The sequence below is a fragment of the Leopardus geoffroyi genome, chromosome C1 (assembly GCF_018350155.1).
Source record: "Leopardus geoffroyi isolate Oge1 chromosome C1, O.geoffroyi_Oge1_pat1.0, whole genome shotgun sequence".
Classification (NCBI taxonomy): domain Eukaryota; kingdom Metazoa; phylum Chordata; class Mammalia; order Carnivora; family Felidae; genus Leopardus; species Leopardus geoffroyi.
Window position 1 is genome coordinate 71,762,481 of NC_059328.1, and position 20,086 is coordinate 71,782,566.

The 20,086-nt window shown below is 40.8% G+C and overlaps 1 protein-coding gene and 1 long non-coding RNA gene across 4 annotated transcripts in view; one reads left to right on the forward strand and one right to left on the reverse strand.

The window, feature by feature from the left end:
- DNAI3 (dynein axonemal intermediate chain 3) overlaps positions 1 to 19,363 on the forward strand; it is a 95,475-nt gene extending 76,112 nt beyond the window's left edge. For all 3 annotated transcript variants that reach the window (XM_045478091.1, XM_045478090.1, XM_045478089.1), the window contains exons 18-23: positions 3,550 to 3,613; positions 9,247 to 9,377; positions 11,721 to 11,925; positions 13,531 to 13,622; positions 14,941 to 15,063; positions 19,057 to 19,363. In XM_045478091.1, coding sequence (XP_045334047.1) covers positions 3,550 to 3,613; positions 9,247 to 9,377; positions 11,721 to 11,925; positions 13,531 to 13,622; positions 14,941 to 15,063; positions 19,057 to 19,200 — 759 coding nt within the window. In that variant the 3' untranslated portion in view covers positions 19,201 to 19,363. The remainder of the gene's footprint in view (positions 1 to 3,549; positions 3,614 to 9,246; positions 9,378 to 11,720; positions 11,926 to 13,530; positions 13,623 to 14,940; positions 15,064 to 19,056) is intronic.
- LOC123598153 overlaps positions 1 to 20,086 on the reverse strand; it is a 45,368-nt gene that overhangs the window by 10,457 nt on the left and 14,825 nt on the right. The gene's annotated exons all lie outside the window — the stretch shown is intronic.

Here is a 20,086-nt window from a genome sequence, read left to right on the forward strand (position 1 = left end):
AATTATATAATACAGTGTTATACTGTGGTCACCATGTTTTACCTTATATCCTCAGAACTCACTAACCTTACAGCTGGAAGTTTGTACCCTTTTACCAACCTCTTCCTGTTTCTCCCACCCCCCAGACCCTGGCAACCACTTGTCTACTCTGTTTCATTATAACCTCTATTGTACATTTGCTTTATGAAGGCTTACAATATCTATACCATTTTCATATTTTAATATACTTACTTGCATTGAATTTTTAAAATCTTCATGCTTCATAAATTCATATTTAAAATGTTCCTGATGAATGTGAAAAAAATCTATAAAATTCAGCATGACCTTCTTTACTAATGATTTATTGATCAACCTGCAAATATTTATTGAACACCTACACCATATGGAAGAAACCATGCTAAGTGTTAGAGATTTACTAAGAAAATTTATTGCTTTGTTAGCTAGCAAAATGTAGCAGGAAAGACAGTGCAAAACTCACTCAATTCAAAAGTAACAACCGGATATAATAATGATAATGGCTGCCATTTTTTGGCACTTATTATAATAGTCAAAATGAGCTTACATTTATTGGACATTTTCTATATAGCAGGGTCTGTGCCAGGTATTTTCCAAAGTATATCTCACTTAGTCCTAATAATCTTCATTCATGACTCTATTTCTCTGAAATAAAGGGTTTTTCTCCTAAACCATGGAAAGATGCCATAGGTCAGTCTCGCTGGAATGCAGTCTGAGCTTACACTTTAGTATCATGAGATTAGATTACACCAGTTCTCAGAAGCATAATGTCCACCAGGCACAGCATTAGGCCCTGGGTCAGACATGAATCAACAGCATAGTCCCTGTCCACCGGGCACTCACTGCCTAGTTATGGAGCAGACACATTAATAGCATTACCCATATCAGTGCCCATCCAGAAGCCACGGGAAGAGGACAGGGGAGGTTTGGGAATCCAGACTGTTAGCTAGGACTTTGCAGGTTGAGGAGGCATCTGAAATACCAGGATGAGAATACAATTCCCAGCAGAAGTAACAGCCTAAACAATGCTTTGGAATTATGGCAGTCTGGGGTTTGTCTGGAGACAGTGGAATCATTTGTGCAAGAGGGAATGCTATACCTTGAATGCTAGGTCGGGATCCAGTCAAAGAGCCTTTTCTGCCATGTTAGGGAATTTGAATTTCATTTGGTAAGCAATGGGGCACTTACCAAACAAATACTTGTTTTATAACTTGGGCTGTCAATTTTTATAACTTGGGCTTCTAATTTTTTTTAATTCTGGAAAAATATAAGTAACAAGTTACCATCTTAATAAATTTGAAGTGTTTAATTCAGTGCTATTAGATACATTCAAATCATTGAGCATCCATCTATCTCCAGAATGTTTTCATCATCCCAAACTGAAATTCTGTACCCATTAAAACAATAACTCACCATTCACTCCTGCCTCCAGCCCACGGCAACCCCCATTGTACTTTCTGGCTGTATGAATTTGACTATTCCAGATACCTCATGTAAGCAGAATCATAGAATCATCTCTGTGCACACCAGAGTTTTTAAAGCAGGGCGATGACAGCTTTAGAAAAACAAATGACCACGAAATCTTAAAATAGAAATTAAAATATGATACCCTCTGCTTAAACCATTCGGTGACAACTCATTCAACCATGAATAAAATCCAAACTCTTCACACTGTGGCCTACAAGATTCTGCATAACTTAGCTCTTTCCTATCTCTACACCCCCGTCTGCACCAGTCTCCCTCTCTCTCTCCAGCTGCTCTGATTTTTCTCTTTTTCTATGCCAAACTCTTCCCTGCCTTTCAAGCCCTTGTCCTTGAAAGGATTAACTTCACCCATCATTCAGCAGATATTTATTGAGCATTTACTATATGCCAGGCACTGTTCTTGGCCCCGGGAATATATCTGTGGGCAGACAGACAAAATTCCCTACCTCATGGGCTGACATTCCAGTAGAATGCTCTTCTACCAACTCTTGACGTAGCTGATTTTGGTTAGAGAGAATGAGGTAGACCCCTCTGGGATCTAGACTGGCCAGGACAGGGCTGAAGCAGGAGGAAATGGAGCCAGGGAGGTGCAGAGGCTGGAGAGGCAGTGATTTCAAGTGGGCCAACCAGAGATGAAGAGGGCATGAGCAGTGGGCCAAGAATGTCAACACAGGGGTAGGAGGAGTAGAATTCTCAGAACCAGGTAACTGGATGGAGAAGGACGTGAAGGTTCCCAGCTAGGTGGCTAATGATATAATGGGCATTTAACATGGATTTATTAACCTGATCCAAGTTATTCTATTCCTCTTTGACTTGGTTCGGTTTCAGTGTTCCACATATCAGTTGTGAGACCCAGGAGGTACTAATAACTCTCCTATAGGACTCTGGCAAGGGCTGGGTCATATACAGAAAGCTCCTAACAACTCTGGCAAGCACTATGCACTCAATCAATGGTAACTGCGGGTGATGTGCCATGGGCAACAGGCTAGGCATGTGCACCAGACATCTGCTGGTCTCTGCTCCCTCAGACTCTGAGCAGCATGAATGGAGGGAGGACTTATCTTCTGACTCTGAATTTCCAACATGAAGCACAGTCCTTGTTTGTTACATGAGTTAATGAACAAAAGCACAGAGGAGTGAATGAATAGGCCCTGGCCCCAGGGAGCATACTTCACTTTGCGTACTCCAGTGTTTTCCCCTCTCCTCTCCCTCGCCTACACATCCCAAGCCATCCTTCAAGTCCTCTCAACCCCTCTTTTTATACACCTTTCTCTGTGTTTTCCTCTTACTATCCAGTGAGAAAAACATTGGAATTAGGAGACTGCATCTGGGTGACCTTGAGTGTATTGTTTCACCTCTCTGAGTCTCTGTGCTCCTTCTATAAGATCAGGCATGAGACAAAATGTTTTTCTCTAAACCTCTCCCACCTCTGCCATTCACTAGTGCTGCGTCTTTTCCATTTGTGTGGTTGTTTCTGTCCCTTCTTTACACCAGGTTCTTATGACTTCCCCGCTCCTTAAAATGGCCATAAGTAGAGCTGGAATATATATTATTACTAGTTATGTTATTTAAGTGGAACTTTGCTTCCTGTTCTCAATTTTAAAAGGTAATGACACCATATTATGAATTTATATTTCCTTTTTCCTCTTACTCCACAAAACTTTTAAAATACTGACTTTGTATCATGCTGAGAACAAATCATTGAATAAGTCACACCAGATCCCTTCCTGGAGCCTTCAGTCCAGTGGACAGTTTCCAATTAACAAAAGATTAAGAACTCAGTAGTTGGAACTTGTGTAACATAGATTATCTCCATAAACGCCTGTGTTCTCCATTTCACTATGTGTAAATAAAAATGTAACAAATTCGTTTTTTTGTTCAATGTAAAAAATGTTTAAGCCTTCCCTGCACTGTGTCAAATTATCATTTGATTATGTTAGCCTGCAGCTTTGTTTTTGTTTGGGTCACAGTCCATCTTAGCATGTGAATATGAGATCTTTAGTCCCTTTGGTTGTCTTTGTACTCATCAGGAACCTGTAATATTTTTAGGAAGGTGGAGTGATATATACAGATTGGAAAATGGAAAGAGACCCTGAAACTGGCCGATTGATGGGTAAGTTTTGATGATTCCTGTGTTATGAATAAGTTATTCCTTTGAACAAAGTGCTGAGTAACCCTGGCCTTGCTAATGGGAGAGGGGCATGCACCTGAGGTCCTGTCTCTGGACTTGTTACTTAAGTGAGGGCCTCCGATAGCAGCAGTTTTCTCACTGGGAAGTCTGTTAGAAACGCACAAACTTGGACCCTACCCTACGCCTGCTGGAACTGAATATAGATTTTTTTAAAGTTTTTATTTATTTATTTTGACAGAGAGAGATGAGGGGTACAGAGAGAGAGACAAAATCCCAAACAGGCACTGTCAGTGCAGGGGCGACACAGGGCTCAATCCCACCAACCAGGAGATCATGACCTGAGGCCGAAATCAGGAGTCCGACACTCAACTGACTGAACAAACCAGATGCCCCTAAATATAGATTCTTAATAAGATTCACCATGTAATTTGTTTTCACCTCTAAATTTGAGGAGTACTGATCTATTGATGCTTAAATGACTAAGATAATTTAAAATATCTTAATTTTTAATTAATTGCTGTCTTAATAATTCAACAATTTGGTAGCTCATCTACATGAAAAATACTAACCGATGTGAAATTATAAGCTAAGTTTACAATGATCTTGACAACTTCAGAACAGTATGAAGAAGCAGCAGTAGGACTCTGCTCTCAGGCCGGGACTGGTGCTGTCCATGTGTTCCTCCGTTCCCAGGGCCCCACACTCTGGGCAGCTGAGCAGACATATGGGGGCCACGCATAGTTCTGAGCAGGAATCAAGAGTTCAGGCTCCCCAATAAGCTAAGCTCCCTGTCAGAGCCTTGAGGTTTGCTACAATTACAACTACTTATTTAAAGGCCTGGATTTTATCTTGGCATGAAAACTTATTCGAGCCACACTTCAAAATGTGGAATAACCATAAGCACAGGAAGAGGCAGCTGCTGGGACTGCTAGACTACCATGGAGCAGTGAGGTGGAGCAGCCAGGCTAGGTTTGCACAAGGGGTACTGGTCAGTCCTACCGGAGGTTAGGACAGGGTGCATGTGAGTGACTGAAAGGAGTCGGAGGTCAGAGATACAGCCTGCAGGGGACAACTGCTGGGTCTCAGGTCTCTGCCTCAAATTTCACTCCCTCCACTTCTATCTACTGAGTCTGGCTCGGCAGAGTGGAGTGTGCCTTAGACCTGGGAAGGCTTGCTTTCCCAGCACTGCCTCCAGGGTAGCCATATTAACCTGGAAACAAAAGTACTCCCAGTTTTCTGACCTAGAACTTCCGGCCAGAAACCCAAATGTGTGTTAGTGATAAGAGTGGGGCATTGAGAGAGAATCAGATGTGACCCAAGGAAAGGTCAAATGCTTGCAGAACTGAGACTGATTTTCCACTTTCTATTCATTTTGAATTCCATGATTTAAAAGTTGAACTCAAAATTATATATCAGGTGTAATGAATTACATTCAGCTACTTATATGCTTATTCATGTATCTGTTTATTCAATAAGTCATGAATATTAATTGTGCACATATTGCATGCACATGGCAACTGTCTCTACTGCCCTGCTGGGACACAAATCGAGACCTTGATGCCATGAATTGGTTATGCACTGGTGTTCTATCTGATCTCAGAGACTTTCTTGGGGTCTTACCACAGAGTCAGATTCTTAAACTGCTTTGGAGGTGAACCCTGACAAAAAGAGCTAGTTATTTATTTTAAATGGATTTTATTCCATTTATAGAATAACCGATGATAATAAACTTAGAAACCCAAGAGTTTATGTTTGAAACTTACTGATGTTGTTTTTTCTTTCTTTCTTACTTTCATTCATTCATCAATTCATTAATGATAACCTAATCTGTGCCAGACACTGGGAATGCAAAGATGAACAAGATATCAGGGCGCCTGTGTGGCTCAGTTGGTTAACCATCCAACTCTTGATTTTGGCTCAGGTCATAATCTCATGGTGTGTAGGATTCTCTCTCCCTCTCTCTCTCTGCCCCTCCTCTGCCCAGGTGTGTGAGCACTCACTCTCTCTCTCTCTCTCTCTCAAAAGAAATAAACATTAAAAAAAAAAGATGAACAAGATATTATCCTCTCCCAGAGGAGTTCCATGATCTATTAGAAAAGCCAAAAATATAAACAAATGATGACATTACACTGTCGTTAGTGCTATGGTTAGAAGCAAACACAGAGTGATATGGGAACCCAGAAAGGGACCAACTCTCTTGTGCTATTAAGAAAGGGCTCCACTGAAGAGAGATAGTTGAACTGGATCTTAAAGGGTGGATTGCAATTTTCCAGTTGGAGAAAGACATGCGAAGTAGAAGGAATAATAAATGCAAAAGCATGGAAGCCCAAAAGAGCAGTGGACAATTAGGAAACAGGGTGATCTCCTAGCCAAAGCATAGCCCATAGAGAGGGCAGCAGGAGAGGTACCAGGAAGGACAATTGGGTCCAAATGGCTAAGAGCTTTGAGTGCCTAATAAGCTCTGAACCTTATCCTGGTGCCACCAGTATAATCAGAAAATCACTCTGGCAGGAAAGCATAAGCTGGATTAATTTATTGGTGTGACTTACAGTAGAAGTAGGATGACCACCAGCAATAATCTAGATGAGAGATGGAGAGGACTAAGTACAGGCATGGTAACAGGGATGTGCAGCAGAGGAAATATAAGAGAGAGTTAGCAGTCACCATGGCAGGATTTTGTGACCAATGGGATGTGGGTTAGTAAAGAAGAAGAAGAGTTGCTTTTAATTTCTTGACATATAATTCACTGCAAAAACAAACAACAACAACAACAAAGCGGGAAATAGCTTTAACCACTTACTTGAAGCCTACTTTAAAATCATCACAATACTTTAAAATACTTTAAAATCATCAATCAAGCATTTTGTAACATGGAAAGCCAAACAACACTGTTGCTCCCATTGAATAATGGTTGAGATTCAGAGAAATTCAATGTATAGACTCTCTAAATTGTGCGCTGCTTTCCTTATTACATTCTGTGAACTGGCAGTGTTTTCCTTAGAGCTACCAGCCTAAAGTTTTTCGTAAACACCGTGGAGTGTACCTGAGTAAAGATGAGGGCGTTACTGGGACCCAGTCCTTCTTGATTTGCTAGGAACCCCATGTTCTTATCAACAACAAGGCAGGAAGGAGAATTTCCTCTTCTAAGAAAAAGGTTCTGAAAGATATATTACCCTGAATGAGATATGTGTGATAAAGAAGTCCAAATCAAACAAAATTTCCAGATGATCTAAGTGACAAGCCAGAAAAAAAAAAAATGCAGGTGAATGATGACAATTGACATAACTGTTTCATGTGCTCTACTCACAAATGGGCACATGCCATGTTTCAGGCACTCTTCCAAGTACTTTCCATGGATTAGTTCACTTAATCCTCACGGCAACCCTATGGGGTGGCATCGCCAGGGTTTGAACCTAGGCGCTCTATGCTCTTGATCACATCACTGTCCTGAATCCTGCATTAGATAATGATTCTGGAAACTACTTCTTTGTTTATTGTAATTTTCTCATAGCAACTTGGCCTGGGGCCGCTGGTACTCCAGTTAATAACTTAAGGACAGCTCTATTCATTGCTAAATGGAACTAAAGGTCCTTAAAAGGACAAAGGGAAGGAAAAGATATAATAACAATATAATAATTTTTAGACTGTGGCAAAATATACATAAATGTGAAATTTACCATCTTAACTATTTTTAAGTTGATAATGTACTATTGAGTATGTTCACATTGTTGTGCAACCAATCTCCAGGACTGTTTCCACTTTGTAAAACTAAAACTCTCCACCAGTGAAACACTAGCTCCTATTCCCCTCTCCCCTCAGCCTCTGGCAGCCACCATTTATGTTTTGTCTCTATGAGTGTGGTTACTGTAGATACCTCACGTCAGTGGAATCGTGCAGTATCTTTGTGACTGGCTTCTTTCCCTAAACAGAATATCCTCAAGTTTTACCCATGTTGTAGCATATGTTGGAATGTCCTTCCTTTGGAAGGATGGATAATATTCCATTGTATGTGTGTGTCATATTTTGTTTATTCCCTCATCTGTTTACGGACACTTGGGTTGCTTCCACTTTTCGGCTATTGCAAATAATGCTGCTATGAATATGAGTGGACAAATATCTCTTTGAAATTCTACTTTATGAGCAAGATTCAGTAGGTGTGTGTGTGTGTGTGTGTGTTTCTGCTTAATGTTTCCATGGGGTTCTGAGAAAAAAAAAAATCCAGCTTTCACATAGCTATCAATATGATGGGATTCACAATAAGTTCATGATTTGGATATAAAGTAGTCAGACATCATGGTTTGGCCTAGATAGGCTCTTATCTTTGTGGCCATCCCTGCGGTGGGTGTGGGCAGCAAGGAGTGGGGAGGAGCCAGCTCTGCAGCCAGACCTGGGGGAGAGGAGACCCAAGCAATGGTGGGGTAGACACCTTAGGGGAAAGGAGGACCCCTGGGTTGGAGCAGAGACTAAAGGGAACTCTTGATCTTAATGTCCAAACCTGCTTCCCCTTTAGTGTTCCTAGTGGCAATAAATGGAAACTCCACTGAGCTGGTTGCTCCTGCCAGAAGCCAGTCATTCTCAGCCGTCCTGCTCAAGCCATCTCTAAGTCTTGTCAATTCCAGCTTGCAAATATTTCTTGATCATCCACTCTTCTCCATGTACCTTCATCCAAGCCACCATGCTCTCTCACCAGAACTACTTCCTATGGGGTCCCCTCTTTTCTTCTACCTGTTGTTAATCCATTCTCTTCACAGCAGTCAGAGAATCTTTGGAAATCAGTCAGATTGTCTTCTGGGCCTAAAGGCCTTTTTTGAAACACATTATGCTTAGAATATAATCTAAACTCCTGTCCTACAAGGGCTTGCATGGTCTGGACCCTCCTGGTCCCTGTCTGTTTCATATGTCTCATGCTGGGATTACCAGACTTCAGTCTTACTGTCTTCCTCAAATGTATAAAGGCACTAAGCACTTCTCTCCACAGGACTTCAGTGTGTGTTGTTCCCGCAGTCTGGAATATTCCTCTACATTAAAATGTTCCCACACCAAAGTGCTACAAAGGACTAAAGGACTCATCTTCAGAGAAGTCTTTTCTGATCATTCAGTTCAAATTATGGATGTCCCTTGTTATCTGTCTTGTAATTTCCCCCCCCCCATAACACTTTTAACGTATTTTTATTATATACTTTGGTATTTGTTTATTGGATATTGGATATTGTTTATTGAGTATCTGTCTTTTCCATTAGACTCTAAGCTCCATGCTGGCGGTATCACGTTCATTTATTAACCATTGTTTACCCAGCCATCTACAGTACCTATAGGTACATATAGGCAATCCACAAATATATTTTGAGCAACTAAATGAATGAATGAATAAATAAATAAGAACATGAAGTATTCCTTTGAACTGGAAAAATGACCTTGATGGAAATTCTCTGGACTTTCCATAAAAAGAGGAAGAGCTTTCCCTTGACAGATTCATTTACCCCAACTGACCTCTGGTTATCTACTCTTGGAGCCCATTAATCAGGACCTGTCCGTCTACTGGAGGCCTGACCATCCATCATGCGGGAATGTAAACACTATTATTAACGATGAAATGGCCTTTTCCACCCCAACAGCAAAGAAGCCAGTGAACCTTTACGCCGTCCATGATGGAGCTGTCCACACTGTTCAGAGGTCACCTTTTTACAAGGACATTATCCTCACCATTGGAGGATGGAACCTGGCCATCTGGAAAGAAGGTATTACGGTAAGTTGCCTGCAAAATGGAAGAGTGGGTGTGTGGTCCTTTGTTACTGAGAAAGACAATGGGAACAACAGACTGTTCTGACATAACAGAGCCCTGGGGACACTTTTTAGAGAAATTAGAACAGATGGCTTGGGGTCCAGCTTGTCAACAGAACCACTGTAAGCCCTTTGAAAACACAACAATTTGCCTTTCTTTCCTGAGGGAAGGAAACAATATTTACGTCTTTTGCTAAGATCTAACAGTCTTTTCTTCACAATATGTATTGTGGGCGGTTGATTGGCTTTATGGTTTTCCTCCCCCTTAAAATACACAATGGAATGCTAGTTACTGTCTGAAGTCCAAGGAGAAGCATTGGGTCTGTCAACTTTGCTTCTGCACCAGGAATACGTCCACAGGTTTAGAAAGTGGGAGTAAGCAAGCTAAGGTGTCTGTCTGTTGCCGGGAGACCAGACACATGCATGGGCCACAGTGGGCCAGCGCCAGAACTCTGGCAGCCAGGATTAGGAGAGGGCCTGGTTCCAGGGAAATAGAAATTAAATTGCCAAAAACTGGAAAGACTGATAAAATCCAGTGAAGCAAGGGTGTGTGAAAATCAGTATGGCATGTCCCTTCAGTGTGCAATTTAAGAAGATTTATCAAAATCTGGGATGCCTGGGTGGCTCAGTCAGTTAAGCATCCATCTCTTGATTTCAGCTCAGGTCATGATCTCATGACTCATGGGTTCAAGCCCCAAGTCAGGTTCTGCAATGACACCACAAAGCCTGCTTGGGATTCTCTCTCTCCCTCTCTCTGCCCTTTCTCCTCTCATGCTCTCTCTCTCTCTCAAAATAAATAAATAAACTTAAAAAAAAGATTATCAAAATTTGAAATATATATTTTTTATTTCATAGCTGTAATATATATATATTCTTTGAAAAATAATCACATACATAATAATAAATTTATATTTATACAAATACATATTCTTTAGCAAAGAATATATATTCTTTGAATAAAATGAATAAAAATATCCATATATTCTTTAATAAAGAATATATATAAATTCTTTTTTATTTTTTTATTTAAAAAATTGTTTTAATGTTTATTTATTTTTGAGACAGAGATAGACAGAGCATGAGTGGGGGAGGAGCAGAGAGGGAGACACAGAATCCAAAGCAGGCTCCAGGCTCTGAGCTGTCAGCACAGAGCCCAGTGCGGGGTTCAAAGTCACAAGTTGCGAGATCATGACCTGAGCTGAAGTTGGATGCTTAACCGACTGAGCCACCCAGGAGCCCCAAGAATATATATATTCTTTAAATAAAGTGATAAAATATACATATACATATTCTTTGACCTAACTCCTTCACTTCTCAAACTCTAACTTACACAAATAACTGTGTGAACACATGTATCAGTTTGTCATTGAAATAATTGTAAACTACTTAAAGCAACCATCCACAAAAGGACTTCTACTTTATACCAATGTACTTCCATATGTTCATTTTTTTTTTACAGTGAAAGTATCAGTTTTGTAATTAAAGAAAAAGAAAATTTAGGCAAGATTGTCCATAGACTATTCAGGGGTCAGGAACTGGTTACCCACAGAAATGGAAGGAGCTGGGCGAGGTGGGCAAGAACAGAATTGGAGTGTCACCTCTAAGGAGTCCATGAATGTGAGACATTCTTCATTCTCCACAAGAAAGTTTCTTATACATGTCTTGGACGGTAGGAAACAGCCCCACAGTTTAGTTTAGTCTCTTCAGATATAAGGAGGTAAATGGGTACACTTAATCGCCAAGTGGAGCAGGACAGTGGGAAGAAAGCACATTCTGATTTTTTCTCTGTATGAAAACCCCCCAAAGAGGACAAATTATCCATGGTAAAGAAAAGAGAAGATGATCTTGTAATGCTTTGCTGGTCTAAAGTCTTTTCCAAATAGGATTTATAAGGCATTGGATGCAGCGCACAGCTGGAACTGACTTTCTATTTGCTCTTTTTCTGGCTGCCAAAGTTGTTTCCATGGGAAACAGACACCCAACAGCAAAATAAAGGCATAAGCAAAATTTCCTTATAACCTTTATTTATCTAACATCCACCAATCTCCGGCTCGACTGGAAGGTTTGATCTTTTCTAAAAAGCAACTCAAATAAGAAAAAAAAAAAAAATCATCACAAAATACACAGGAAGGAAAAGAGTTGGCATTATGTAAAACCCTACAAGAAAAAGAAATGAGAGTTCTGAGTGGGTATAATTTCTGCTATTCCATGATCATAGCCATCTGAGTGTACTTAAAGGAAATCATTATGAATACACATTAGGTAATAACAAAAGCTTTCATGTGTCTTTTTAAAAATTTGTTTAAAGACTGGACCCCTCCTTCAGTCATGCTGTGCACCAAAAAGGTACACAGCAGGCCACTGGTCCCTGACAAGGCCTGGAGTCTTCTATATTGGCCGAGAAGATGGATACATCGATATCTGGGACCTTCTGGAGAAAACCCATGAGCCAGCCCAGTCACAAAACATCTGCATAACCATGATCACCTACATCAAACCCTGGACTTTTACTGGTATGTTAATTCTGATTAAATGGCCTAAGTTATTTTGTTTCTTGGGGGGTAACTCAGGAACATTTTGACATTCATCTGGAAAGTCTCCGATCTTTTTTCTCAGGTTTTTGTTTTTCTGTCTATCCCATCCCATCCTTTCTCCTCCCTTCCTTCCCCTTTCCTCTTGCACTCAAACTTTGGATACAACCTGAGTTTCTCTCATTGTTTTCTTCATCAATGATTATTTCTGAGGCATATTTAGTATGACAAGCAGAGGCTGATTTTGAACCACATAATGAAGAGCATCCTTATCTTCTCCAGGTCAGACAGGATGATCCATAAATCTTTGCTACCTTTTGCTGCTTTTTTTTCCAAATGGAATCATTCTTGTATCTTTATTTTTTCATTATGCCATAAATTTTCAATATTTTATAATTTTGGGGGCTTTTCCCTGGACAATATCAAGCAATTCTTTTCATGACAGCAAATGACTCTCTGGGGTCATTTATCTATTTAAACTTTAACCTTTAAACTAATTATGAGGAAAAAACATGTATAACAAAGCAAGCAGAAATTCGAGGATGTTTCCTTGGAAAGCTGGAATTGATATCCTTTGTCCTAATTTCTTTGTTTTACCCAAGCACTACTTTCTATGTAAACCCAGTATATTTGCCACTTTTAAAAGAAGTTTCAGGGCACCTGGGTGGCTCAGTCATTTGAGTGTCCAACTCTTGATTTCGGCTCAGGTCATGATCCCAGGATCATGGGAAAGAGCCCAGCATCAGGCTCCGCACTGAGTATGAAGCCTGCTTGGGGTTATCGCTTTCTATCCCTCTGCCCCTCACAACCACTAGCATGTTCTCTCTCTCTTTCTCTAAAATAAAAAAAATAAAAGTTTCCCTTTGTTTCCAAAGGTTTACAGGCATAAAATTGTCTTTCCATCCATTTCTCTCTTTGAAATATTACATTAAAAATTCAGTCTTCAAAATTTCTAGAATGTCACAGTCCAGCTATTGCTTAGTCATATGTGTCATCAGAGTATTTTTTTTTTCATCTTTGCTACAAAACATTGCTTTTGTACATATCCAGGGATTATGAGTCTAGGATTTAACAATTTAAACCAAACCTTCTGAGAATGAGAAAAAGAAAAAAAAACATATGATAAGATAGAAAATTAAAATTCTTGAAAACATTCTTTGTGTTTATAGTGGTATCCTTTAGCCCTTACTGAGTCTTTGGTGAAAATTGGCTTCATGATTTTTCTTTGAAAATCTTTCCCTGTGTTATCTCCATTTCTCAAGTCTGCCCAGTGGCCCAGCCACACAGAGGGTCAACCTCAGTGAGGAGCCATACTCCTTACATAAGCACCAAGAAGACAAGAGTTGAAGTGGGCAGGGTGGCTGACAAAGGCTCAGGGTCTCCACTTTCATTTCATCAACTGGAAAAGATGATTTTTATACGTTAATATGGTCCTCAGTCATGAATGTCTGATGAAGATGCCAAGATTACTGTAACCACAGCAGGTCATTTGGAAGACCACAACACCAAAACACATTTCCCGTTTAACCTCCAGTATGGATTTCTGACTGCTGAGTTGTTTTCTCCCCCATTTTCTGGATCTTTCAGCTAAGCAGCAATTTATAGCCATAGCTGATTATTATGGAACACTGCATATATTGGAAATTCCTTGGACATTAAGTCACCCTTCCACCAATGAGGTTAGTAACTTTTGGCTCTGAGGATTTATGTGACCAGATATTGCTGAGGCATGTTTTAGAAATGTTTAGAAATGACAGCATTTTTGCTCTGTGAGAAAACAAAAGAAGCGTACAATCCAAAATAAGGGGATGTATTTCTGTTGTATGAATTACATAGCTTGGAACCACAAAAAAAAAACAAATGTGCTGAAAGAGAAGGCAAGTAAATGAAACCCAGATTCAGAAAAGAATTGATTTGGGGCACCCGGGTGGTTCAGTCAGTTAAGCGTCTGACTTCGGCTCAGGTCACGATCTCATAGTTCGTGAGTTTGAGCCCCACAGTGGGCTCTCTGCTGTCAGCACAGAACCCGCTTCAGATCCTCTGGTTCTCTCTCTCTCTTTCTGCTCCTCTCCTGATCATGTTCCCTTGCTCTCTCTCTCTCTCTCTCTCTCTCATAAATAAAAACATTAAAAACATTTTTAAGCAAAGAATTGATTTGGGGATTCATAAGATACCATTTTCAGGTTGTAACTGAAGCACAGGACTCCTATTTTAGTGATGCCCTTCCTGGAGGCCCAGTTAACATTTTGATACATCTCTCCATCATCCACCTCTACCCCATCTCCCCCCAACTTGTTGTACTGTAGGCAGCATGGCTGAGGGGGCAGTCTTCTACCCCTCTATAGGCACCACCCAAAGGTTTCAAGTAATGTTAATACTGGGAGATAAAAAGAAAATCAGAGAATAAAAATACATAAATATATATACAGCCAACATTAAATATAGAGATTGCAATCCATTACAAGTCCCAACATCAGCCTAGTTCCTGGCAAGTAGAAAGTTTCTCTCCCTTGGCCTCCTTGCCCACGGTCTCTTTCCTGACTTTGCTGCTTCTGTTCTTAATGTGCACACACTAAGTCCTCCAGGGGACCAGGAACTCAGCTCTGCTTCCAGTCCCTTTAGGGTTTATACTGATAACCTCATCTGGGTTTTCCAAGTTTGGTTGATGATATGAACCTTTCCTCAAGTTTAGAAGTGAGAAGCAAGAAAAGGGAAAAGATCAATCCCTGAGTATTTCTTTTACAAAATAGTAATTTTTTGTTGCTCTCTCTTTCTCACCCCACTCCTTTCATGGAATCCTCCGATTTGCAGGGCCCTGAGCCTAAGCACAGTAGCCCCCACATGAGCTCGCTCTTCTGGCAATGGGCCTATGGGCAGTATCCCAAAGCAGGCAAGCCACCTAATGAATTAAAAGTAGCAGGAATTCTTCTAGAGGCCTGTGAAGAATATGGGGACTTCCATGTGGGCTCCCCTCTCACGGGGCTGTGCTTCTAACAGGCATCAAGTATGAGCTACTACTTTGAAAGAGAAGTCAAGCATCTGGAATATGTAGAACAGCGCAAGAAAATTCGTGAACAAGAAAAGAAGGAAATGGAGCTGGAACTTGAGAAGAAAAAAACCGTAAGTGAAATTTCAGAAACAAAAGTCATTGCCATCCTCTAACCCCAGTGGAAATATGTACGTTTGGCTTATTCCACAGTTTCAGTAGGGAAATTATGCCTCTTCACATTCTTCTCTTGTTCTCATGAGAGTCAAGAGGGTATTTCTCTGATTTCCTAGTTTGCCAGGAATGATAGCTATCAATTGAACAACTACCTAGATTCTATTCAACTTAAGTTTCTGAAATTTTCCATTATTTCCAAGTCCTTTAGATACAAAGGCACCTAATATGATTTATAGATATAATGATTCAAAATTTGGCATCTTTCATTATATAGAATTTCAACATCTGGTTAATAATACATTAAACAGGTCCTACATGGGACACTTGGCTGGCTCAGTCAGTAGAGCATCAGATTCTTGATCTCAGGTAGTAAGTTCCAGTCCCACACTGGGTGCAGAGATTACTTTAAAAAAATAATAAAAAGAAAAACAGGTAGGGCAAAAAGAGTGGAATATAGAAAGAATCAAGACACGTGGGCTCAAATCCCAGTTCCACCAGCTATGAGATCTGGAGCAAGGCTCGTATCATTGCCAGGCTTCAGTTCTTGTCTTGAAAATGGGAATACTCGGGGCACCTGGGTGGCGCAGTCGGTTGGGCGTCCGACTTCAGCCAGGTCACGATCTCGCGGTCCGTGAGTTCGAGCCCCGCGTCAGGCTCTGGGCTGATGGCTCAGAGCCTGGAGCCTGTTTCCAATTCTGTGTCTCCCTCTCTCTCTGCCCCTCCCCCGTTCATGCTCTGTCTCTCTCTGTCCCAAAAATAAATAAACGTTGAAAAAAAAAAATTAAAAAAAAAAAAAAAAGAAAATGGGAATACTGGGGCGCCTGGGTGGCTCAGTTGGTTGAGCATCCAACTTCAGCTCAGGTCATGATCTCGCAGTTTGTGAGTTCAGGCCCTGGGGGCTCTCTGCTGTCAGAGCTGTCAGCACGTCGGATCCTCTGTCCCCTCTCTCTCTGTCCCTCCCCCACTCGTGCACATGCTTTCTCTCGTGCGTGCTCTTTCAAAAATAAATAAACATTAAAAAAAACGTTTTTAAATTAAAAATAGACCTACCCTATGACCCAGCAATAGCACTACTAGGAATTGACCCAAGGGATACAGGAGTGCTGATGCATAGGGGCACTTGTACCCCAATGTTTATAGCAGCACTCTCAACAATAGCCAAATTATGGAAAGAGCCTAAATGTCCATCAACTGATGAATGGATAAAGAAATTGTGGTTTATGTACAATGGTTTAGTACATTGGAGTACTAGTGGTTTAGTACAAGTGGTTTAGTACAATGGAGTACTATGTGGCAATGAGAAAGAATGAAATATGGCCCTTTGTAGCAACGTGGATGGAACTAGAGAGTGTGATGCTAAGTGAAATAAGCCCTACAGAGAAAGACAGATACCATATGTTCTCACTCTTACGTGGATCCTGAGAAACTTAACAGGAACCCATGGGGGAGGGAAAGGAAAAAAAAAAAGGAGGTTAGAGTGGGAGAGAGCCAAAGCATAAGAGACTCTTAAAAACTGAGAACAAACTGAGGGTTGACAGGGGGTGGGAGGGAGGGGAGGGTGGGTGATGGGTATTGAGGAGGGCACCTTTTGGGATGAGCACTGGGTGTTGTATGGAAACCAATTTGACAATAAACTTCATATATTGAATAAATAAAATAAAATAAACTTTTTAAAATGGGAATACTGATAACTACCTTTTAGGATTAGGCTTTCAGTTCAGGAACCTGACAAATAGTAGACTTTCAGTAAATGGGAACTAGTATATAGACAGATAGATATGAATTTTACTATAATACAATATATGGGAGCTACAAAGTTTGAGATAGAGGAGAATTTGGTAGAGGACACATCCTTCTACCAGAAAGGAAACCGAAGCTCTGAAGCCCCTCACCTTCCTGTTTCCCAGCCTCTGTTTGATATGAATTCTGTCACTCCATTGGTCTCCCCTCACCCACTGGGAGTGGGGCCTTGAAATAGTCTGTGAATTCAGCTCTTCTCTCTTTGTCACGAGGGGTCATCTCAGTCTGTATTTCTACTTCTCTCTTGCTCCTTCCCTTCCTAGGCCTTTTGTCACCAGCAATTTCACCACTGATCCCATTTATAGATTCCTTATAGCCAAATATATAACCTCCTCCAACACTGTTATTCATGTGAGACCCTGGGTCTCAATTAAAAGCATGAGCATGTGGAAATTTTAATGTTAACGCTATCACTTATTGCTAGACACATGTTAGTGTAATAAAAACAGGGGGCCTTATTTCAAAAACATGGTTTAGTGGTCACAAGGCATGAAAGAATACCAATTAGTTAACTTTCCCTTGTTTCCCTTTTTACAGAAAATTGGCCTCCTTCTGTTCTTTTGCACACTCACAAATACCGATTGAAATTCTGTTGTGTAAAATAACCTGACACCCTTCCTTTACGCCAGCAATTATCCATGATTATTGTCAGTGTTTAAATACCATAGCGACAGCTCCTAATTATCCACATCAGCGGAAGCAAGTAGACTGGTGGATAATCCAAAATTAATTTGCATATAAAATACTTGTAAAACACCTAAATATTATAATAATCATATCTTGAAATTGTATAATGATGTGCTTGAGTTTCCAAAACCTCTCCAACTTCTTGTAACTGAGTTCATTTCCATTTGACATATTACCCTCTTTTTTTTTTTTTTTTAAGTTTATTTATTTTGAGAGAGAGCGTGAGCAAGAGCAGGGGAGGGGCAGAGAGAGAGGGAGACAGAGGATCTGAAGCAGGCTTTGCACCGTCAGCGCAGAGTCTGATGAGGGGCTCAAACGCATAAATGGTGAGATTGTGACCTGAGCTGAAATCAAGAGTTGGACGCTTAACTGACTGAGCCACCCCCAGGCACCCCCATGGTACCTTCTTTTAAGTAGAGCTACCACTTGTCAAATTTTCTCTGGAACTAGATTGGGGATAAGTGAATGGGTTTAAAAGGGCTCCTCTGTTACATTTAGAACATGAAAATTGTCACCAAGGAAAAACAACTAATGTTGTGAGAAATATCTTTTAAGGAGCAACTGCTGATAAAAGGGAAAATGGGAACAAACTGTAACAACCTTAGAGGACTGTAGCGGAGATTAAATGAGTTAAAATGTTTATAGCACTTGGCCAGGAACTGGCACAGAGAAAACGGTAGTAAGCGTTCGCTGCTATTATTGCAGAAGGCACGGGAAGAACGCACATCCATCCAGCAAGGCTTGTCTGAATGAATGCTCTGCCGTTGCCAGGGATTGGGTTGTACACATTGATCCACAAATCTGAGGAAAACCATACACCTATCTCTTTGCAAACACCGAGTCTGAATACAGCTCACCTCTTGAAAAATAATAGCAATCACAGCTCTAACAGCACATAAAATGGGAATTTTTCTAACTGAAATTTCAGCTGGAGACCCAAAGCTGGAAAAAGTAGCAGTTTCCATGTGATCCATAAGCTATGCCACCTACACAGGACTTGGTAGTGGGAGGAATTCAAAAGACTTCTGCAACCTCTAGTCAATTATCCACACTCCAGGCTACACGAGGGACCCAAGAGTCATGAGGAAGAAGACTAGAAAAGGGGTTTTTGTTTTTATTTTTGGAGAGAGGTGTCAAAGGGCCACGTGTTACCCACTTCTCAGTTCTCCATGAGGAGACCTTCATGGGAGCACTGCTAGAGAAGAGTTGCAGGCCACGATGGAGAACTGGCCTCCAGCAGGAGGCTTCCTGAGCCATGGAAATGTGCACACACTTCTCCACTCTATCTCTGCCACTCCCCCTTGGGAGCCAGCAGCTACTCTCCCTCCTGTGCCAGAGATGCCCTCCCACAAACCCCTCCCAGAGAGCAGCGGCTAGGCCAACTGCTCAAAACTAGCCCCTTCTTTCCTTTGGTATTTCTAGCTGTCAATGTTTTATTGGCATGATTTGGTTTTTCACCCTAGAAAACATATCAGAAGTCAAAAGAACAGATGGAGGCTGAATTGAAAGCAGACTATGACAATTACTTAGAACTGGAAAAGAACACCCTCATCAACCTCGGCCTCATCAAAGTGCCAGAGACGATGTCATTCATGGACTTGATGTAGAAAGGCTTTCTGCAGGGGTGTTTGGGGCCTTGGTAGGACTTTGTTTTCTTTTTATTCATTATTTTTTATGTAAGGTGAGCTATCAAATTAAACATTGAATAGGTTTATTTGTAAGTATTAGCCTTTTATTTCACTAAAATTAAAACTTGATTTATCACAACAAGATCTGTTTTGATTTTTGGATTGAATGTGTACCGAACTTTGTACTGAATATGAAGGTTACCAATAATGAAAGTTTCCTCTAGTAACACAGAGCTTCAGACATCCCCTTCACCCCCAGGCCTTGACATCCATTTAGAGCCCCTAATCCCAGAGAGAAATGGAAATCAAACTTTGCTCCCAATTATCAAGTTGGTTTGGCTGCCCCTCCAAACACTGCTCTCCCCAGGCCCCTGACAGATGGGAGGGCTATGTGCTAAATAAAGTATTAGCAAATGGAATCTAGAAATATATGTAAAAGAAAGGATACTACATAAAGATCATGTTGGGTTTACCCGAAGAATATAAGGTTAATTTAACAGTAGGAAATAAGTCAGTGACTGATTAAAGGAGAGAATTTATGATACCAAATGGACACAGAAAAATACGTGATAAAATTCAACATCTGTTCATGACAAAACAACAATAAATTCTTAGCAGTTACAAAAAGAAGGGGGAATCTAAAACAATCCTACAGTAACATCGTCCTTAAAGGCAAAAAACTGAAAGTTTTCTTCCACGATGTGGAACAAGACACAGTGCCCACGGTCCGTCCTCCAGTCCTCCAGTCAATGTTGTACGGGGGGGTGGGGGGGTGGGGGGGTTGGGGGATGGTTAACCAGTATGGGCACAAAAAGGAGACAGCATGTGAAACAGAGCTGCAAAAGAGCTTGGTGTGTCTCAACCA